This window comes from Rhamphochromis sp. 'chilingali' (assembly GCF_963969265.1).
Source record: "Rhamphochromis sp. 'chilingali' genome assembly, chromosome: 17".
Taxonomy (NCBI): domain Eukaryota; kingdom Metazoa; phylum Chordata; class Actinopteri; order Cichliformes; family Cichlidae; genus Rhamphochromis; species Rhamphochromis sp. 'chilingali'.
The window spans coordinates 14,662,558-14,686,512 of record NC_137944.1 but is presented as its reverse complement, the minus strand read 5'-3'; the positions used below and the strand labels follow the sequence as shown (position 1 = coordinate 14,686,512).

At 40.9% G+C, this 23,955-nt stretch overlaps 1 protein-coding gene across 2 annotated transcripts in view; it reads left to right on the top strand.

Moving 5' to 3' along the window:
* Window positions 1–23,813, top strand: part of rims3 (regulating synaptic membrane exocytosis 3) — a 55,470-nt gene extending 31,657 nt beyond the window's left edge. For both annotated transcript variants that reach the window (XM_080862617.1, XM_080862616.1), the window contains exons 3-7: window positions 15,838–15,979; window positions 16,069–16,181; window positions 16,777–16,878; window positions 16,962–17,101; window positions 17,427–23,813. In XM_080862617.1, the coding sequence (XP_080718743.1) occupies window positions 15,838–15,979; window positions 16,069–16,181; window positions 16,777–16,878; window positions 16,962–17,101; window positions 17,427–17,639 (710 nt within the window). In that variant the 3' untranslated portion in view covers window positions 17,640–23,813. The remainder of the gene's footprint in view (window positions 1–15,837; window positions 15,980–16,068; window positions 16,182–16,776; window positions 16,879–16,961; window positions 17,102–17,426) is intronic.
* The last annotated feature ends 142 nt before the right edge of the window (window positions 23,814–23,955 follow it).

Here is a 23,955-nt window from a genome sequence, read left to right as displayed (position 1 = left end):
AGAATGTGACTTAGCAACGAGGTAACTGGTAGACACCAAAATGTAAAGACATTGAAGGAATATGCCAGCATCTTACCGATAAAACGCTTTTAGGAGGTAATGCACTTGTGGTATTATTGTGTCACAGTTCCTACCAGGTACGTTCTTATTTTGTGAATTGGATCCAGTCAATTTACAGCGATCTGCAGAATCACTTAAGGTAAGGTCTAATGCAAACTTTTTTTTTTCTACAGATGCGTTCAAGCACATTTATTTTATCTGATTCCCAAATAACAACATCAGCATCATCTGATGCTCTTAGTGGGGTTCTTGACCGTTTGTCAAGGTAGGCTTAATTACATTGAATCATGTTTCTGTAGGAGTTGTCATTAGGGTTGTAACAAAGATAAAATTCCTTTCCTAATCAGCTACTTGTAAATTTCCAGGCAGAACTGCTGATTAAGTATCAGTGTTGCCACACACAACCCCTTAAGTTGGAGAGCTGGTGTTGTGTCTTTCATCAGGCCAATCATTTGAGATCAGTCTGTTTGGTTAAACCTGCTTCAGGGTAAATTTCCCAGTGGCAAAGCACTCAGGATCTCTGACACATGCTCAAATCTCCTTCGTCACAAGGTGGAAAATGAGAACAAACTGTGCGCAGTGAAGAATGCAACAAGATTATTAATTTATTTAATTAGTGCTTTTGGGAATTGACCCACCTATCCAAGTATATTATTCATACATAAACTGATTTTACATATTTGAAGTACGGCAAGGACGTTTTCTAGGACTTGTCAGAACTGTCAGACAACAGCTGAGACCTCTGCCAGTTCGTCGTCTTAATGCGTGAAATTTAATTGCGCCCTTAGGTGTTTCCAAGAAAAAAAAAGACTTTAGGGGTCAGGTCTCTATTTTGCAGCAAAATGGGTAATTGTCATTCAGTGGAAATGTTTCAGCAACTGCCTCTTTAAAGAGAACTGCATGAATAAAAGCATCAGGTCAGAGTAAAGACACTTACAGTATGTACATTACAAGTTTATCTAGTGGTATAGAAAATAAGGTTACATACACTGCGAGTGCCTGCATGTTGTATAAAAGTACAGTACACTTTGTGTTCTGTTGTTGTGTAACATTTGATACCATGTATAGCTCCCTATCTTGACTATTTTCACGCTTCCTACCGACTTGGTGTATTTTTTTCTACCATAATGCAGCTCAGTGTTCCTCATGTTATTCCATTCAAAGCCCCGACTCCCACTGTCTCATTATTCTGGGTTTTGTAACAGTGTTGGGGATGGCATTTTGGTTCTGTCTGTGTTCTATTTATTACCTGCTATTATTAGTACCGGTGAGGAGAAGGTACACACACACACACACACACACACACACACACACACACACACACACACACACACACACACACACACACACACACACACACACACAGAAACGGTTTCCCAGGTTTATTGGGTGAGTCACTCCTCAGCTGAACATGGTCTTATCTTCTGAGCAGGTTTATCCATGACTGCGAAAACAGAGCCAGCAGAGCGCTCCCAGTGCACTGTCTGTCTGCACAGAGGGACGTGGATTCAGAGAAACAAGCACCAATCATGTGATGCAGTGCACCAAGAGAGTTAGATTAAAGGAAACCAGGCATAGATATGCATGTTTGTGTGTCCCACTGAAAGCCCCCCCCCACACACACCCCAGCTCATATGTGTCTAAAACACCTTACTCTTTCCTGCTCTATTTAGCTCAGCGTCCATGCTTTTTTTTCTTTGACCTCCTTTTTAAAATCTTGACTCCTGTGTGTTTATTTATTATTTATTACTATGACGCTGTAGCTCCTGCTGGAAGGATGCCAGAGATACGGAAAAGAAACAGAGACAGAAATGGAAATATGTTTGACACGTGACGAGAATACTTGTTCCTTTGCTTATTAAAATGATTCCAGCTACGCTCTGTGACCAATAGCAACCACATTTCTGAGTATGCTGTCGTCAGACAAATATTTTTGAGCCTGTAACTCTAGCTCCAGGCTGTGAAAAATATGCAGAGGGACTTGCACCATTGCCAGTAATGTTAAGTGCTTCTGACTCATTTTTATATTTGTCTTTCAAGAAAATAACACAGGTGTTTCCTCCAGTGAATTTTACTTTGTTGTTGTATACCAAAGGAGAAAAAAAATAGAGCAAATACTTAATTTATGTTAAATTAGCCTTTTGTTTCTCAACACAGGACAAATTGTACTTAAGCGACAAAGCTTTAGTTGTCACAAGACTAGTATTTTAAACTCAGTACCAATACCAGGAAAGTGTTTACAATTTTATTCTTGTTATATTTGGGTGGGACTGATAACTGCCTACCTTTCACATTAATGCTATCACATTATTTAGCTATAGCTGTTAGCCGCTAACTTAATGATAGCTAATGCTACTTTTGGTTAACTGCTAATAGTTCAATGGCTCGCATGCCCCGGACAGATTAACATTTATGATAACTGTTCAACGCTGTTGAAATGTGAGCTATAGTGACCTCTTGAAATTTCTCATTAGGTGTGAGGAAAACGTCAACTACTTTAGCTGCTAGTGAGGAGAGGGGCTGTCTGAGGTTGTGTGTCAGCAGCAGGAGGCGAAGATGGCACTGTTGGTATTGATACTGTTGCAAAAGAATATTTAATTCAGTAGCAATTTCTATTATTGATTAGTGTCCGGGTACCAATTTTTTCGACAACCGTGCACAGAATTTGGGCGCCTGACCACGAACTCCTCTCTGTACCGAAATATTAAAATGTGAGGCCATCTGTTTGACAGCTCAGCTGAAATTTTGTGATGCAGCAGGGCAATGATCACAATCACAGCATCAAATCTGAAAACGAAAGGAATCAAAGTGTTGCAGTTGCCCCAGTCAGTAAAAGCTCAGATCTCAACCTGATTGAAATGCTGTTGTGGGAACTTAAGAGAGCTTTGGATGTTCGGATGCCCATAAACCACAATGAACGGAAGCAACGCTGTAAAGGCATGAGGGAAAGATGTGAGAGGCTGATAAAGTGATGCAGAAACAGATTACTTCAAGTTATTGCTTCTAAAGCCAATGAATCTGGGTGTGCTTAGTTTTTTTACATGACTGCACAGAGTCCAATGCAAATGTGCTTTTAGATATGACTGTACACTCTGTTAGCTACAATAAGATGCAACCAGCTGTGGATGAAAACTCAGCCAGTGTTTGACCCATATTTAGCAATTTATTGCAAAGAGACTGCTTGACTCTGCACCAACATCTGCTAAGCTGTGATGCTACATGTGTGGCCGACAGTGCACAGAGCATTTTAAACAGTGGAGCCAGAGATTTGGTGACAACTTTTCTAAAATTGCTACAAGCATCAGGTTCTCAGAAAGAAAAAAAGAAGATAAGACGTTATATAAGCTGATAGCGGTATATCTGCAGGACAATGCCAGGCGGCCAGTAGCAGTTCTCCTAGTTTCCTAAATACTGATAATATGAAGGTTGTACTCCCCCAGTCTGAAAAAGCTCAGGCTAGACAGGATGATGTGATGCAGAGGGAAGATAGCAAAGGATACATTTTTCGGAGGAGCCGTTTCCATCTAGTTAAGTCTTTTTCTCTCATTTTTGAGGTTCTCTCTTCACTCTTAACTGAAAATGTTTTGAAAGGAAATGATCTCTCTCTCTTCACAATCTTGTAAATAGTGTTTTCTTGTTTTTAAAGGGTGCTTTGACAGGAGAAATAAGCCCAGCAACAACACACTTAAAGGCAACAAGTTAAAGCGCGTCCTCTACACTATACTATAGTAGATTAAAGAGACCTTGCGTTTCAGTTCTGAGGGTGTTTTTGTGGTGACTCATGCCCTACTTCCAGCTCAGTTTCTGAGTCAAAGCTAGGAAACACACATTAGGAATTTTGGCAGGCGCATCTTGGAAAGCTTACAGTGATTTAGATCCTTTGAGGGAAAACTCACCTCCAAAGGGAGATTCTTAAATGTCACTTTAGCTCAGAAAAGCCCGGACAAAAAGAGCAAGAGCAAAGACTATGAATTGTTAGAATAATAACAATGAAAGTTGCTGAGTCTCTGCAGCATCCGAACTGTAGTAACACACGCGCTGCCCTTTTGATAATGAAAGCTATTTCTGTGGATGACTCACTTGATTGCTATTCTTATCCACTATGACTAATCAAAGAAAAAGTCCTTGCGTCTTTCAAGCTGCTATTTCAGGTGAAACTGCTCTTTTTTTTGTAATTTCAAGCGCTGGCACGTCTTTTTGCTTTGAAAGCGACATTGTGTGATTGGCTCTCCTGACACATACTGTAGAAACTGAAACCTTACTCCTGTCTCTAAAAGCTTTCTCCTCCATACTGGTCCTTCTGGAGGCCGCCAAACACACAGCTAAACTGACCGACGATCACTTTCTGTCCTCTTTCTGCCTCTCATGTCTCCACTTCCTCATTGTCCTCCCTTTGTTTCCACAAGCTCGCCGACATCGTAATTTCCCCTCCCCTTTATCTCTCCGCAATTAATCTCAATCTCTTTGGCTCTCACTTTCACGCAGCATCTATCACGTTTTCTCAATCTCGCCCACCAACCCATCAATGCTCTATTCTTAGCGAGACAGATTGGTGAACTATTTCACTCTTTCTTTCTTTGTGGCTTTGCAATTTTGGAAGTGTAGCTTCTGCATGTAAAACACTACATCTAAACAGCATGTGGATTCAAAGCACACTGCCTGCAATCTGATTCAACGTTGACATTTGATATACCGTCTTTAAGATGCAACTGTTTACAGCAGCATACTTGCCAATATTTTCAAATGATTTTCAGTGGGGATGGGGGTTAGCTCATCTCGCCTGATATGCTAGCTGATATGGTGTCCTATGTTACCGTTATGTTATGACTTTGCAAAAAGGCTTGCCCACTGTCCAAATGGCTATAAATCTTTTGACAACCCCAAATGCCTCACTCACACAGGCTTAAAGACAAGTCAGCAAGCGCCCACTAGCCACAGGTCGCAAGGGAAAAATGTTCCCCGACCAGTTTGCAGGTGATTGCCAGAGATGGGTGATTGTCGCTAGATGAAATTGGTTTGTACATTTGTCCAAACACTGCCAACTAGCCAGTGAGTGGTAATGAAACAGGGAAAAGTGTGACACTTTTCTTGTCCAGTTCTAGTGAGCCTGTATGAACTGCAGCCTAACTTTCTTCTTCTTGGCCGACAGGAAGAGCACCTGGTGTGTTCTTCTGCTGTTGTAGCCTATCTGCTTTAAGGTTCAACGTGTTGTCCACTCAGAGACGCTCTTCTGCATACATCGGTGCATTGATGCAGTATTTTATCTTGTTTGTCTGCTGTTCTGTGTATTTAATAAACACATTTTGCAAAATGTTAGACCTCTACACTTGATCAAAGTCACGTAATTGTACTTGACAGCAGAGTGGTCTTTTCTCAATAAATATCCCCAAACTGCTCATGTCAATAAGCGAGGCATGAGTCAACGTGTTCATATGTAACATATCTAAGTCTAAGGTAAAATTAAAAAGCACAGTAAACACTGCGCTTACACAGAGCATACGCAAGCCTACTGCTGCCTGCCGTGTGGTGTTTTGGATGGGGATGGGGAGAACAGCTTTTGGTGCATAGGAGCAGCACACAGTTCTGCTTCTTTCTCAAGCAATGGGAACATACAGGCAGATTGATTTCTAATTCTGTTTCATGGCACAGAGACGCTGCTGCTGCTGCACTGCAGGAAGCGCTCAACAAGCGATTTAATTTCTACCCTGAAATGTTATCTCCTGTTGAACCGGAGCACAAAGTATCTGTAAGCTAGATATAGAGCTCCCCTTCTGATCAGGTTGTTTGGGGAATTTTCTTGACCTAAATGAAATTTTCTTCATGAAAAGTTATTGCTCTCATAATCCTGCTTTTATTGAAGATACACTGGCTGGAACCTGGAAAACAGCTAAATTAAATCAGAAGGAAATTAAAATATTCCATCCCAGTAGTAGAATTTTACAAAGCAGTTATGTAAAGGCAGGTTTGAGATCAGTTTTGTTTTGCTCTTTACATGTTTTGCTCTGTGTGTTAGTGGTAGTTTAACAAGCAGCAGAAGGTCTTGTGATTTCGTTTGTTTTTTCGCCATATTTTGCCCATATTGTCTTATTTTTTTCTCATCTGCTTTTTCTCAAAAAAAATGAAATGCTCTGCCATCCCTAATCCTTTGGTCATCAGCCACAGAGTCAAGTAATCAAGAGGAAATTACATCTAAATTAAATTACTCTTTTCCTCATCGTAATTAATTGCCGTTAGACAAGAGCCTGTGTGGCATATTAACTCGCTGACAGACATCCTGCCATACATGAACGTCTTTTTTGATTTCATGAAATAATTTCCTATGCAACCCGATGCTGAGAAGCGCTAATCACTTACTTCACATTGACCACTCCCTAACTTAGGTCTTTGCCTGAAATGTTGCATTGCAGTTCACACACAGCGACAGTGCACACACGTGCACACACGTGCACACAAAGGGGAAATTCGATTTGTTTAATTCCCATGCATTATCTTTAAAGACGGGGTAAGACTAGGCTACACTTAACCCTCGACCACATTTATTTGTTTTTGCATGCTCTGTTAGAGTTAAATAACTGACTTGGAAAAGTGGAACGCTGGCAGTGTTTCATAAATGGTTAAATTATAGAGAAAAGGATTCTTTTGGAAGGATAAAAATACAGATGCAGCACAGCAAATGGGGGAAAAAACAAGGAAACAAAGCTTATGATTGCACATTAATACAACATAATAAACCAATTTTGAGAAGTCACGATCATTAACCTAATTACTTGTACTGTAAATAGTTTTTATGCACTTTCTGAACTGTTGCCCCTACATTATATTCGTTCTATGGCTGTTGTTTGTCAAAAAGCTGATATGCCCTTAAACAAATGGTTCAAAGTGAGAAATACTTGTAGTTAGCTTATCTTAGCATACAGATGGGGAAACAAACCATGATTATGGCTGATCAAGTCCTGCTTTCACTGTACAGTAAAAAATAAAATAAATACAAATCATATCCTTGGCTGGTTTTAAAATGAGGTGAATGCAAAAACCAAATGATTACAACATTATTTAGCAAAAATCAAACCAAAATGCAAAACATTGTGTAAAAAATTAAGTACACCCTTACTGCTTCCATAGAAATCAGGAAGGTTAGTAAACAACCAGGTGTGTTAACACAATGCCAAGATGGAAAGATATCATCAACGATCTTTGGGAAGACAATCTGGGAAAGGTTATAAGTCCATTTTCAAACAGTTTGAGTTTCAGCTTTCTACACTAAGATTTCCACTCCTGGAAATCTTAGTCAAATATTTGTGACTAAGATTTCCAGGAGTGGTCATCTCAGCAAATGCAATCCAATGTCAATATATATTCAATGATCAAAAAGAAAAAAGAAAAAAACTGCAAAGAACAAAAGGCTCTATCTCAGACTGTGCAGATCTCAAAGGATACCAAAGTGGAGGTGATTGGTCATAAAGCACAGTGTTACATTTGGTGGAGGGTGATGATTTGGCCTTATTTTACAGCCACGGGACAAAATAGGTGAGGGCATCTACTTTACAGCTAAAAGTTGCCCAACTCTGGGTTTTAAAACAGAACAATGATCCCAAGCACAGCAAAGAATCTACAACAACAATGTAGCTTGCCATCACCAGTGTGTGTGTGTGTGAATGGGTGGATGACTGGATATGTAAAGCGCTTTGGGGTCCTTAGGGACTAGTAAAGCGCTATATAAATACAGGCCATTTACAACAGAATTTCTAAAGAAGAAAATAAAAATGTTGCTCTGGTCCACTCGGAGTCCAAACATCAAACTGATAACAACTGTGCATAAACAAATGCCTGCAAAATGAACTGAAGCAATTCTTTGGCCCCATGAGCTGCCCAGATTTCCTCCATGATGATGTCAAACATTGATAAAGTCATGACTAAATTTGGTTCTACAAGATACTGAATCATGGGGTGTACTTACTAATATTTAAAACCTTAGAACTGAAAGAGGTGGACCTTTATTTTTTCGTGACTGTAGACAGATGCCCGGGGTCTCTTGGGAGGGCTGATTGGAATCAATAAAACAAAAAAGCCAGCCGAGCCAACTTGCTCGGTAAATTTCTGCTGTTTACATGTTTGAGTTAACTTGGCTGTAGTGATTTTCATGCTTTTTTTTACTTGTTATATTGTTATGTGTTGCTTTGCCTTTTTTATTCCTCGGTGAAATGTTTAAGGGCAGTTCAGAAAAGACAAACCTTCATTTACCAAGACCAGCTATTCCAATTCAACTTGATTGAATAATTCATCATTGGGAAAAAAGGGGGCATTAAGTCATGTGCTTTGGGAATGTGATTATGATCTATTTAATCACATGTTATCACTATTTAAATGTTATCATAGCTATCTTCATTTAGAGGCTCCAAGTTAAACTTTCCTAGGCTTGATAAGATGAGGTTTGCCTTGATAGCAGGGAGGGGAGCGACTATGGCCCTAATACAATCTGACAGATGGCAAAAAAGGACAGAAAGGTTACAAAGCAAAACCTGTGCTGTGATCGCTGACATAGACGTGGATGAAGACAAACGAACTGAGGCCGTCAGGTCAACGGTAATGTCTGTGTTTGTTCTCATGGACAGCTGTAACGCTGGCAAAACAAACACTTGGAATGCATGCGTCTTTCTAAAAGAAATGCAACATCAAAGAGAAAATTAAATTTGTTGGTCACAAGCTCTACTGTCATACAGCAGTAAACCCCAATGCACTGCGTGATTTGTTAAGTTGCTCCCAGTGTTTGAAAATGTGGTTACACTTTTATCTTATTTGTGGTAGCTCAACTGACACAATGGATTGCCAAAAAGTGATTTCTGATGTTTCTTTTAGTTTTTTTTATGTCTAATATCTCTACTGATATTGGTAAATGGGCTGTAGTGAAGAAGATATTTGAAGGGGTTCTATATAAATAAAGAAATAACTGGCTTTGCAAATATCTGTATATCTCTTCATATCTGAATCAATCCAGTCTTTAGTATTGAAATGAGAGTTGTATTTATCCTACAGACTTCTTGGCAAAAACTACAAATGCACATTTGAGACATTTATCAAAAGACAACTATGCCCTGCACTAAAAAAATGTTACGTCTGTGTAGATGTGGTTTGGTTACATTTCACAGAGTGAAACTGGCCAGTCAACCAACTGCTATTAGACTATTTTTTTTCTAACTGGAGTAAAAACTGCTGATCCTCCAACAGCCGTTTGAAATTGGTTCTAAAAGATCAGAAATCATTCTCTAAAGATTGCCACGCTTGTTTGTCCTATTTTTTTTTTTTTTTTTTTTTTTTTAACAGTGTGGGCCTTTTAAGCTAATTTCACCATGTATTCATCAGTGGCTGAATTATACCGGTTTAGCTAGTTTGCTTTTTTAAGCCAATTTGACATAAAATAATAGACACATCCAATGATACTTTTGTCACACTCATTAAACCTTTGCCTTTGTAACAAGAACAAATTAATTATATGCTAAAAACCTGTGTTTACCTACTATTTCATATCAAAATGGCTGCTGTGAAGTTTGTGTTGTGTAAGGACTTGATGCATTATCAGAAGCATGCTAATAGTGTCACGGAGGCTAATATAATTGGTGCTAGCTGTCTACCAAATTGCACCTTAACTAATTAAATTGCTTTGGGTTATTTAAAAAAGTGATGTTACTAATAATATGTTTTGCTGTGAACTTAATGTATTAATCATCCATCTTTTTCTGTTACTTGAAATTCTAGCATTGTGTTTTTTCTGCGTTGTGAGTAATTGGCGGGTATATCAGTTTATATGACGCACATTGCTAATCAAGATAACCAGCATTACCTGATAATGTTTTCAGTTTTATTCAGATCTTGTCACTTCTCGACATTATTAAACCACGACAGCAATGACCAAAGCACCAGACTCGAGATGTTAAAGCAGTAGTCAAAAAACCAATGGGTGATTTTTTTGAGTGTTCCATCTTTTATATACAGTCTGTGGTCACAAATAGTGCAATAATGCCAGGCTAATTAGGAGTTTTAATTTTCAGGATTTTAGCTTCCTAAGGTAAAGCAAAGGAGGTCGCTAGTGATTGTTGATTATTTTGTAAAAACTAGAGGGTTACATTGTGGGGTGTTCAACAAAACCTTTAAACTTAATCTAAGTTTTTATTTGCTGTTTGTTAACTGGCTTGACTCATTTTGAATAAACTCCATAATACAGGAATAGCTCCAAATGTGTCATATGACACATGAATTGTGTAAACTGTAAATATGGCTCTGAATCTCTGATTCATATGTACACTATAACCTCTTGGTCTTACTTAAGCTTCCACTTTGAATCTTCCCTTAGTCCAAATTTAGCTGGGGTCTGGCAGTAAATATACCACAACATATCCTTCATCTCCAACACCCATGCTTGGTTACTGTTGCTATGCATGGTGGATCGTTGCCGTCACCGGTGCATCCAATAGGCATGTCGGCGTAACCCGGGAGTCTAAAAACAGCATTCTATATTACAGCATATAATGAGAATGGCTTCATCAGTGTGCTCTCCAAATGTCAGAGCAGTTTTAATGATCTACTGAGCACACACACACACACACACACACACACACACACACACACACACACACACACACACACACACACACACACACACACACACACAAAGAAGCTATATGTCATGTGTGAGTGTGCATGCAGTCACAGTGTGTGGCTCTTTTCTGCATTGTTGGCATTTTTAAGCAATCTCACCTTCCTAATAGTGTTCAGTGTTGAACCTATTAGTTCTTTCCACCCTAACACTTTTGTGTTACACCCTTATATTTTTTTCCTCTACCATGATACATAACATGTGCATAAGCAGCTGAGAAAAAAAGTTTAGTGTTTTTTATTCCCGTGCTTCGCATTTCCGCGAGATTCATGAGGTTGTTTACAGGGGCGGGGTATTACTCATTGTAGTGAAGCCAACAGGAGACACTTTAACTGTTTTTGTAACACACAGAAACTGAAAACCCTCTACTGTAGCACAATAAAGCACAACAGCTTATGCAATGTTTTTGTTTTAGCTGCTCAAATGGCATATATGTCAGACAACCTCTAATTACTTCTTCCGGGATGTGTGTTTTGATGTTAACAGTATAACAGACTGAATTCACCAGCAGGTTGGGAGAAAATACATCCAAAATGATTATGAAGCAGGAAATAAGATGAGGCAGATACAATAAGAAAAGAAGAAAAGGAATTGGTTAGGAAGGGGTTCATAAGATAACTAGCAGACAAAAAGCTGGAGAGAAAGAGGAGCAATAAGAGGAGAATATGACAGTGGAAAAGCAGTGGAGGCTCGATTCAAAGAGTGGGACTTGTGGAGGGGACAATATGAGTAAGGGGGAAAGGCTTGTGAGCGAACATGCCGGCCGGGGCTCTTGGTGCAATGCAGAAGGCATTGCCATGGAAACGAATGGAGGGAAAGAGCAGACGAGGAGGAGGAGGAGGGGATTAAATAGGAAGGAAGAGATCAGTGCCTCATACTGTGTAGGGGGCTATTTTCACGAGAGGGGAGGGGCCGGTAGACAAACGAGTAACAAGTGTGGAAATGGAGTTAAATGAATAGCTTCTCGATAGTTTAACACTGGAGTTCTCCCACTTGTGTGCATGAAACTACTCATCGTAACAGAGGCGTCGTCGCACTTGTGTTAAAATTTAAACACACTCTTCAGCAGACTTGTGCGGTTTGGTTGTGAGCGAGGACAAAGTTTTGGAGAGGAAGTTAGTGCAGAAGTTACAGTCAAGTATTTCCTGTACAAGTTACGATTCTTATTTTTTTTTTAAATGAAATAAAATAAAAGGCAATAGCGGATGAGCCTGTCGCTATGGCGCTAGTTGTCTCAGGTGGCATTGTCTGAGGTCCAGATCTGAGGGCGGGGGTTGTCATGGCAGCAGGAGTGCATGGAGTTTGTCTGGGTGTCATGCTACAACACATACAGACCTTTCCCTTTCTCTCTCGGTGTCTCTCTCTCGTGCACACACACACACGCGCACACACACATACGCACACATACACACACAGGCTGTTGGAAATACTCTTTACTGCAGGATTATAAATAGAAGGTACCAGAAGGCAGCACCCCTCTCCTCATCTTCAATGCCCATGGGACCCTATCATTCTCATCTTCCTTTTCACCCATCTATCCTCAGCACTCGTCCTCTCTCTTCTTTAGAGCCCCACAGATGCAGCATTTTTTTTGTAAAGGTTTATACTAGTCCGCTTCAACCTAACATGCATCTTTTTAGATTGTTGCAGACATCGACAGCATTTTTGTTAACATGGGATGCACAACAGTTTATTTTCAGCTGGAACAAAAGAGCTCTGTTCAGTAACCTGTAGCATTTTAAGATTTGTTCAGGTGAAAGCAAGAGAAGGTCTAGCAGATTGATAGAGAGATACATAGATCTGTCCTCGTCTGTCATTATCATCATTTTAACACCCAAAACTACCATCAAGGGCCTCTGTTTTGCTGTCTGTTTATCTCCACAGTGATGGTGATGATGCAGGGTGTCTGTGGTTGTCATGGTAATGAGCCTGGCATGGTAAGGATGCTTAATGAGACTGGAGATGCTCGGGCTAATGAAGTGGGACGGCTGGGTGTTCGCTTAACTGGCAGCGATAAGGAACCACTTGTTAAGTCTGCTGTGCCTTCACTGCGCTGTTTTGCTATATATCCAGGCTCCTATACAGGGCAGATGTACATGTTTCTACAGCAACCACCGCTGTAGTCGTAAAGGCGCTCTGTGATGTATTACTTCTCTTTGTTATTGCTTTGATAAGCAGCCATTTGCCTCATAATTAACAAGCTCAAAGAAGAGGAAAGCTTTTAATCCCCACTGGAAAGTTTTTGAAAAATATTTTTGGCCAGAAAATCTCCTTTCATAGGGTTGACCCAGAAATTAGTCAGAGCCACTGTGGAGGTTTTTCTAAAGTGAGCTTTGCTGACATGACAGCTCACAGCTGCTTTCTCATCCTCCCGTGTGACTAAACTGTCACTGTGTGGCCCGGGCTGTTCACGTGCAGACACTTTGTGCACATGTTGCACAGAGGTGTGAGTGCGCAAGCTGCATACTAGGGGTGCAACGATACACAAAATTCACGGTTCGGTTCGGTTCGATACTTTGGTGTCACGGTTCGATATTTTTTCGATACAAAAAAATGTTCATGCATTTTTAATTTGTCATTTATTAAAATTATAAATATATATTTTAACTCAAAAGTACAGTTTTTAAATTTAACCCTAACCCTTGTGCGTGTTTTTTATTTTGACAGCGAATGCGCACCTGCGGACCACTTATGTGCAGCCCTGGTTATTTAGCTCGTCATATCGCAGCCACAGAAATTCTTTTGTCCATGAAACCATAAAGCTGCACTTTCTTTTTGCCTTATAGTCTGATTTGTCATAACTTCTCCGTTTTGTGGTAAGCTTTTCTTTGGCTGTCACTTCTTCACCCTGACCTGTCTTATTTGGCTCAGCAGAACTGAAATGCTTTTACACGCGCACTCACATAAGCTCAGCGATTCTCTGCGCGATCAACCTCTCACATGTTTAAGCTTGCTGCGGGAGATTTCACTTGTCATGTTTGCATAGTAAGCTAACGATTAATAAGACGATGTCAGAGGAATTGGTGCACAAATTATCATCACTCACAGATCAGTACTGTCGCTCTCTATACACAGTTCGCACGATTGCGAAGTGAAAGCAAAAAAACAAGCGCAAATTCAAACGCGACTTCAATATGTCACATATTGACAGTGGCTCACCGATGCCAATGACATAATTACCCAGCTACATTTCTGAAAGAATGCAAAAACATTGACATATATTTTTCCTTCCTACAATAGCCCGACGGGCAGGGCAGAGATAGATTTTGGTAGCCCGACTGAAAAAATCGCTAGCTCCGGGACGTCGGGCTAGCGATATTGCAAGCCCTGTATCTGATTGAGGAATCACTCATCTTTGGAAAAGAGAGTTTATTACAGAGAAATGGCTCTTTCCAAAATAAAAGCTATACTATTCGCTTCTTCTGGGCTATATTCTCAGCAGCATAAGGAGAATCATGTGCTAACAGCTGTCTAAATGACTCGGCTAAAGTTAGTAGCATGCTTGCTTTTTTTTGTCTGCTTCCACTTGTCTTTGCACTAGGATGATGTCGGCGTAAATGTGCAGTCATATTCGTTGTGTTCCCGCTAGTGCTTTCAGGTTAATCTCGTTGAAATGACCTTAACGCCACAACACGGCAAATCTCCGTTAACGAGCTACCGCCGATCGCTCTGTGCATGGGGCTAGACGGCCAACACGTTAACGAGCTAACTGCGCTAGCACACTAGTTCACACCAATGTAATTGAGCATTGCATGGCACATCCAACATACTGTTTTACTTTAGTCCATGACTCGCTTACCTTCAGGGTCATACGTCACATGAAAACCAAAATAATTCCAAACGCCAGATCTGAATGAGGGTGGGGGAGGTGCCCTGCGCTCTTCCTTCTGACTATACTGTCTGTGTTGAGCGCTCAGTGGATCTGCGCTGGACAGTGCAGCCTAGGCGGAGTAGTCGAACACAGATTCACTGAGCGCTCAACACAGACAGCATCGTCAGAAGGAAAATTGATAAAATAAATTACAAATGTTGTATTGTTCGATACATATGCGTACCGAACCGAAAGCACTGTATCGAACGGTTCAATATCGATACGAATATCGTTGCACCCCTACTGCATACCCGTGTAAAGGTGTGAATTTACAGTTGTGAACATCGATCTCTTATCAAAGAGTTGGCAAATGCCAACTCTTTGATAAAACTGACCTAAAACTCTATGGCTAATGCTACAAGAATGACATCGAGGCCGAGGTGTGGAGTGGTAAAAGTGAAGGAAAGAGCTGCACAACCTTACACTTCATATCCTGAACCCAAATCACTTCATCTGTGCCCTGCTGCTGCTATTTCAGCATGCCGAGTCACACGGAGATACAGTGTGTCATTACAGGGGATGATGTCCTGAAAGCTTCTTCTGGGGTTAGCACTCTCTGGCTTGCTCTCATTCTCCTAACGTCAGCAGGACTTGCAAAGCCTTGATAACCCTCCCCTCTCCTCCTCTCATCTCCTCATCTTTCTGAGCTCAGCCTCTCACCTCTCCCCTTGCCCTGCCACCCACTACTCTTCCCCATGCTGCCAATTTGTGTTTCTGCCTTACAAGCCGAGGCTCAGGAGGTCCTGCTAAAGGCTTATTGCTCCCTAGTTGCAACAGCCATTGCAAAATGGGCTTTGTGCATTTAAAATGGACTGTAGTTATACCTGTGATGTGGAGCTGTTTTTCAGTAGCGCAGGGACACCCCAGTGGATATTGCCTTCTCGCTAGAGTGGCCTCGCTTCATAATAAAGAGTGCAGGAATCTGAGCTTTCTAGGCAAACTTGAATTCTTGATTATTTGTGGTAGGTAGCTTTGAAAAAGCAAACATTTTACACAGAAACACACTCACAAATAACTAAAGAGAAACATCAGACATTTTTAGGCAATTTGTGCAACTGAGTGTGTATGTGTGTAAACTTTGCTTGGCTTTACGAAGTATCTTAAATTCTCATAAGGGTCACATAATTTCACCGTTAACCCCTGGCGCCCTTAACAGGCAGCTCTAATAATCCTTGGATTATTATACTTAGTGGATTAGCCTGTTGAAATAAAGGTACTTAAAGAAGGGAACATGACCTCTGTGTTCTGCTTTCAGATGGCGGGACAAAGAAGCTCCGCAGCACCATCCGGCGAAGCACGGAGACCGGAATCGCCGTCGAGATGAGAAACCGAGTGACACGGCAGGGCAGCAAGGACTCAACCGACGGCAGCACTAACTCAAACAGCTCCGATGGAACGTGCGTGTCCCGTCCAACAGTGTATCCGTTCGCTCGTCCATATACACAATACCTGTTCATCCAGCATGAGTCTGTTTCTCCTCTTGCAGGTTTGTCTTCCCTACCACACGCCTGGGCCCTGAGAGCCAGTTCAGTGACTTCCTGGACGGACTAGGCCCCGCTCAGATTGTAGGCCGGCAAACATTAGCCACACCCCCAATGGGTAAGCGTGAAGTCGGCCAGCATCACCATCTAGTCCCGTGCAGTCCACTCCATTCTCATCTGTTTTTATCATACAAAACTAGTAGAAGTCATCAATTGTTTCTACTTGATAGCGTTTGATTGAAATGTGAGGCATATAAGCAGGACAATATATCGCACACCAGCACAGTCAGATCATTCAGTTAATACATCATCAATCAGAACCTCCGGTTTCTGTTTAAAACTTTTTGCAGCATGCATCCACTTAAATGCACAACAGCATCGTGAAATACTGCCCAGTAATCGTGTATTCGCTCAGCAGGAATGAAGTTATTCCTGCGTGAGCTATAAATCTTTCATGCAAAGGTTACTGGTTTTGAAAAAATAACTACCCAGAGCAGTGTGCTCCTTTATATCTGGTGGTGAAGATGGCGTTGTAGCACTATGTGGCCCTCTGCTGCTGAACATTGTCTGTTGCAGCTGCAGTCCAGGCTCTCGTTTGATTGTTAGCTGAGTACCACAGAGATCTCAGCTGCATTGAAACTTCAGGGTTTTTAAAAAAAAAAATTTTTTTTATTATGGTGTTATATTGAGTTTTGGTTTGTTTTGATCTATAGGGGATGTAAATGTAGGCATGGTAGACAGAGGAGGGCAGCTAGAGGTGGAGGTCAACCAGGCCAGAGGGTTGACCCCCAAACCAGGCTCCAAGAACATACCAGGTACTCACTTCTTGATGAAAGCTACAATTCTGTGGGCTTAGCAGCACATGCATGAGGCTCACTTTTTCTTTTTTCCTCTGCAGCAACCTATGTGAAGGTGTATCTTCTGGAGAACGGCGTGTGCTTGGCTAAGAAGAAAACCAAAGTAGTGAAGAAGACTCTGGACCCCACCTACCAGCAGGCTTTGTTGTTCGATGAGAGTCCTCAGGGCAAAGTCCTACAGGTAAGTAATCCTCTTTTTCTAGCCTTTACAATTTTCCGCCAAACATTTTAAGCTTCATCACCCAAAAATGAAACGTCTCACGCATTTTTCTTTTGATCCCGAACACCCCAAATAATTGATTTTACGCTGTCTTTGCTGGTCTCACAGGTTTAAACTGGGTGATACTGAAAGTTCTTATGCACCAATCAAAAACTTCATAGGACTTATAATTATTGAGTTAGTAAATTTGTTGTATGAAAAATAGATTTGGGGTCTTCCAGTAGCTGAGAAGTCTCCACAGCACTGGAAAGCAGTAAAAAAAAAATTGCTGTCATTTCTTCTCCAGGTAATAGTGTGGGGGGATTATGGGCGTATGGACCACAAGTGCTTCATGGGAATGGCCCAAATCCTCCTGGAGGACTTGGACCTGTCTGCCACAGTCAGCGGCTGGTATAAGCTGTTCCCTACCTCCTCCCTGGCAGACCCCAGCATCGGACCCCTCACCCGACGCCTCTCTCAGTCCTCCCTGGAGAGCGCCACCAGCCCTTCATGCACCTAGACACCCAGAATACATACACACACACACGCGCGCGCAAGGCAGAGTCACGCACACACAGGCGCACGTACTGTATATACACGACGACTATGTAAGTGCAAAGCCAGGTAGGCATACATACACAAAGCGATGCATCCGTGCAGGAAGACACACTTGACATACACACAAATACCTGATCCCAGCCACACTGACACACATGCACTCTCAACATGCTGCCATAGTCTTTACTGGAATATCCTCTCGACTGTCCGTTCACACTCTCACCCACCGCTCAGTGTTTACTGGCAAAACGATTAGCAGATCCAAAACAGGAGAAGGCGTAATTTACCTGAACATGTAGCATTTTTCCACCCACCTGTTTCCAACATCTCATACCACGAAAACCAGGATTCACCGGGTGTTCTGCAGTCCAAGATTTTCCGTGGCACAGCTCATCCCGGGGCACATCCTGATGCCAGTTTCTAAACTCTCTATGCCAAACTAAGAAAAAAAAACTTTATTTTTTAAACCAAAGCAATTGTTATTGTTGTTAATATTACTATTATAAGTAGTAGGTGAACTAGTATACAATATAAAATATGGATATGTAGCAGAGTCAATGACTTAGATGTAATACAAAAAAAAAAATTAAAAAAAAAATGACGATACACACACACACGCACGCGCACGCACACAAGCTGGGCACGGGAGGCCAAACACATACACATACCTGGATAACAGGCTCGGATATTCACATAATGGCTATTATGTGAGGTAGCAACACTGCTATTCTATAATTTTCACAGGGCAGAGTTTATATATAGATATATATATATCAAAATAGATATATAGTTAAAAACTTACTTGTGTTTATATATATGTGTCGGCTGCATTCTGCATGTTTGCTTGCGAGACATTTTAAAGTGCTTAAACCTTTTTCATTTAGCTTGCTTTGACCAATGTGACAGCAGTGTAGTGCTGCTTTATTTTGTGCCGAGAAGGGAGCACACCGCACTGAGTTGGGGAGAAGGATAGGGCTGTGGTGATGGCGGAGCGAAGGGGTTGGCTGTCATCGCTATCTGCAGAAGACGAGAACAAAATAAGCCAGCCAGCGGACAAACACATTTATGATCCCTGCCTTCACCTTAGGCGTTCGGAGAAATGTGACCACTTTGTAGCCCGTCCTCGCGTATTCTGGGGAAAGGGCCTCTACCAGCACCTGGACTTGTTCCAGCTTCCAGTTGAGTTCCCCATTTTTTTCCCCGTCCTACTTGATGAGGGATGTGGGGAAATGGCCGGCGTGCCTCTGCACCTCTCCTTTTCCGATCAAATGTAGCCGGTGTTGTGCCAAAAAATAAACTGTTGTAAATGGCCTATAATCTGTGAAACATATGTCAAACCTGTTTCTCATGAATGATATCAAGTCCTTTTGAGCCACAAACAACATTCCTGTCACAAGATACATTCAGTTTTTGGCAAAGTGACTCTTATAAATCCTTTATTTATCTAGCTAAGAAGTGTCATTTACATTATAAATGTCTTATTGTAATAGAAATCCAGCCAAGAGGGCAACAGAAATTGCAACAAATATAGCATAAATGTTTTAGAAAAGCCAGAAGAGACTGGATTGATTATAATGTAGGTGCAAATAATACACAATCATGATAAGAAGCTTTCAAAACAGGTAGTTTCTTCATTTTGTATATAAGCCCTTCAGAAATCCAATAGACTCTGTAGTCTGTTTACCAATATAAGCAAAGAGATTATACATAAAAAACACACAGGAACAACGGGAATGACTTTTTGGGACAACACCGGAAACATTAACATGCGCACAGCTTGTGAAACCTTTAACCCTCCTAACTTTCCCTTTGACGCTAACTAAACCTCTTTTAAATGTGTCAGTGTGAATTGAATTTCTTTGCGATAGCCGACTATTATGTCAGCACTACATTTACTAGCGTACCTGCCATATGGTGGTTTTACTTGTTTCAGGTGCAAACGTGGCAGTGACACATTTCCAGCACTCTCGTTTTATATTTCCCGTCAGGCGGCGTGTTTGCGTTTTCTTTAAATAGCACTTTACTGTAAAATATTCACGCGGAGCACGCAGCGGTTGACTGCTTCTTCTTTTTATTTTCGTTTGCATTTTTATTTGGTCACACTGCGCTGCGCAATTGTTTTGAATTGCAGCATGGAAATGTAAGTCGAGTGCACTAGAACAGCTGATCCAGGTGACTTCTGCTGCCGGATTTAGACTTCTTGAAGGCTTTTAACCTTGTTCAGCCACCTTTTCCCATTTACATTTCCTCTGAGTCCGCTTTGCACTAACTATATGGGTGTTTGCAGAAAAAATCAACAAAACAGTTAAAGGTGTGATGATAATGGAGTCTTCACTGGCAGCAGAGGGACTAGCATCCAAATTAAGCTACTGCTTTCTTACTGGTTTATTTAAGGTGCAGATGTCTGGGGGGGGGAGGGTTTATTTTATTTTTTTCTGACCAACATCAATCCTTGTATATATTTCTCATACATGAACACGGGCAAAGGCGCTAACAGAGCTCATATTTTGAAGAGGTGCAAAGACACAGTCTCGAGTTCCTCTCTTAAAAGCTTCTGCGTGTTTATGAGCTCTGAATTTGCTTTTATCACCACCTCATTTGTTCCTCTCTCCTCATCTTTCTGCAAAAAAAAAGGGAAAATGCGAGGTTTTTTTTAGTCTCGCAGCACCTCAGAACAACACAATTCACGTTTCAATGCTTTTTGAACTTTGGATAAACTAAAGGGATATCTGGCATTCTTGAATTTTTGGGAGGATGATTTATGATGTTTATTTTTAATCCTCCTATCATATGTATACAAAATGTTTTCTTTGTTAAAGAGGTGTTGTCATTTGTTTTATGGTTCGGAGCTATTCCTTGCTGGATCTGTACTTGTATGGTCCCGCCTAGGAAGTAATTTCATGTATTGATTTGTTTTCTTGGGACAGCTGGCATGTTATACAAATATGGAAAAAAAAGGAATAAGAATCCTCAAAAAACAAGATAATGAAATTTATAGATCTGTGTAACTTCCCTGCTGATTGTTCCACTCCTTGGTAAACTATCAAAATACTGTTGAAAATGTGTGGAGCTTTTATGAGACTGCGTGTGTATGTGTGTCCCTTTGCTATATATCAATCATCCTCAAAGCATTACCCATTCTAATGATTGAATAGATGCAAAGAAATGTATTATATATCTTATAAGAAAGGCAGGATTAGCCAAAACTTGCCCAAATCCTTTGATTCTTGCAACCTAGAGGATAAGTTTTAAATATTGCCTTTGTTTAAAGTGTAGTGCGGGTGTATGTCTTTTAGAGAGATGCATTTAGTGTGTTAGTGTGATGCATAATGAGCGACAGGGCAGCAAGGTGTGAGTGGATCAGAGTTTTCAGATATGAACGCCAACATTAACTTTGAACTTTCTCTTTACCTTACATTTAAAGAAAAAAAAAATATTATATATAAACTGTAGTGTCACCTGATCATTGTGCATTGTCTCACACAAGGTCATTTGATTTATTTGGACACACAATTAACAAAAAAAGGGGGTCGAAGCCTCATTAGCAGCAGGGATGACGGGACGGAGATCAAGCAGGTTGCCAGTCTTCGTGCTTTTGTGGAGCTGAGTGACGCATAGACTGTTTTCGTTTTCTTTTTGTCAACGTGAAGGTGTCCAGATGCATGAAGTCGACACGGCTCAGGTGACATTTGAATGGAGAGGCTGCCAATGCTCAGAATGTAAAACCCCACAAACTTGCTATAAAAAAAGCATCTTTTTAACCCAAAAAATGTATTGTGTGTAACGCATCTTAATAACACATACCTGAGTCATAGTTTGTGCACTATATCGAAATATAGTATTATATGTATTTTATTTTTCTAAGGACAGAGGTATTATTCAGAGAAGGAGGACAGCGTGGGCAAAACCCGCCTTTTAGCTTTTTTTGCAAAAAAACGAGGGCTTGTTCAGTTTACAATGGCCTTACTTTGCGTAGGAGACGTTGCTTCACTCTTGTAGCACACAGCTGAAAGTTTTGAACAAATGTATTTTGCTTGAGATATTGTACCGAAGTTCTCTATGTGTATATGTATAGTTTTATGAATGTATTTCTAAACCCTAACACCGAGGAGGAGTGTAACTCTTTTTCGTCATCTTGTTTGCTATACTGTCTCTTCTGGAGACTTTCCGGGGACCCCGCCTGCACCCAATCAGGCGGCCCCTACTTTTCCTGTACTGTAATACTGTATGTCTTATGATTTGTGTTTTAAAGGAACAGCTCTGTGTTTGTAAACAAGCATGAATTCCGTCTGGCGAGATGCGGTTATTTTATTTATTTCAATCGCCAAGATGGGTTTTGAGCAGAAGGGTTTGCCCTCCCCCCGCCACCAACCCTTTGTCTATCAAGCTGATGGAATTATTATATTTGTATTTTGATCTAGGAAATATTTGCCGCATGGTTACTCTGATATTTGCATTTCTGACCTTGTATTTAACCTTTAATGATGGTTTGATCACGATGAGACCAACAAGCGACAGCGGTGGGGGCGATCAGACCCAGAACAGCATCCAGAGAGATGCAAAAGAACTTTTATGATTAAAAACACTGTTATCTTGCAGTAGCATGAGCCAAGCCTTACATTTTATGATGTTTTTCTTCTGGCAATAAACATTGGCTGTAGCATTTGCTGTCGTGGGCGCCTTCGCCCACGGCTTCTCTCTCTCTCTCTCTCTCTCTCTCTCTCTCTCTCTCTCTCTCTCTCTCTCTCGTGACCCCAGAGCTGAGCATGTGGCGCCAGAAAGTGATTTCCGGTATTCGCCCAAAAAGTGATTGGCCTAATTTGTGTGAAAAATATATCGGACTTATTTCTCATGAATGATATCAAGTCATTTTGAGCCAGAAAGAAGTTCCCCTTCACAAGGTAGAAGCTTGAATCAGGTTTTTTGGCAAAGTGACTGTTATATTTCCTTTATATATTCGGGTAAAAAGTCTCATTGACATTAAAAATGTCTTTTTCAAGAGAGATCTGGCCGAGAGGGCGTCAAATACAACATCACAGTTCTTGAAACACACTATAAGGGACCAAAAGGCAATGAAAAACCAGTTATTTCTTTATTCATATTTGACCCCTTCATACATCTACAGTCTATTTACCGATATGAGTAAAGATATTAGACATCAAAGAAACTCATGGAAACATCAGAAATCACTTTCTGGCTTTTGGCACAACACTGGTATCAGTTGAGCTACCATAAATAAGATAAAAGTGTAACCATAAATTTAAGCGCTGGGATAAATTTAACAAAGCATGCAGTGCATTGTGATTTACTGCTGTATGACAGTAGAGTTCGTGATCAACAAGTTTAATTTTCTCTTCGACGTTGCATTCCAGACGCATGCATTCCAGGTGTTTGATTTGCCAGCGTTACAGCTGTCCATGAGAACAAACACAGACATTGCCGTTGACCTGACGGCCTCAGTTCGTTTGTCTTCATCCACGTCTATGTCAGCGATCACAGCACAAGTTTTGCTTTGTAACCTTTCTGTCCTTTTTCGCCGTCTGTCAGATTGTATTAGGGCCATAGTAGCTCCCCTCCCTGCTATCAAGGCAAACCTTATCTTATCAAGCCTAGGAAAGCACAGAACACAACCCAAACTAATGGTTTAACTGATATTTAAATGGACCACAATCACATTCCCAAAGCACATGTAGTAGACTCGATGCCTCTTTTTCCCTGCAAATTACGGATTCATCATCCCAGTTCAATTGGAATAGCTGTTTTGGTAAATGAGGGTTTGTCTTTTCTGAACAGGCCTTAAACGTTCCACCAAGAAGCAAAACGAAGGATAGCGTAGCTGCCTGGCTGATGAAAGGATGTGGTTTATGGCAAAGATGAAGGAAAAAACAAAACAAAACAAAGGGAGCTGTAATTTTATACCTGTGCTTTGTAAATGTTTTCTATGTGCAGTATTTGATAATGTAAAACTGGTATTTTTGTGGTTTGTACGCTGCAAAATTGATTACTTAAGGTGCACGTAGTTTTGTAAGAAAATAGAACCAAACTGAGGAGAAAAGGAAAAAAAACAATGGGATTCAGAAGCCTGTATTTGCATGCCCTTTGACATCTGGACGCAAAGTCAATAAAGTTTATTTGAATCACAGACATTCATTCTCCGTGTCTTCACTTTTCTAATGCAGGTCGTGCATTCTTTGTGTATCTTTGATGAATCTTTGTTCAAGTCACGTAAAAGAAGAGCTGCATTCTTTCCGATGGCCACCAGGGGGCACCTCCTCCCT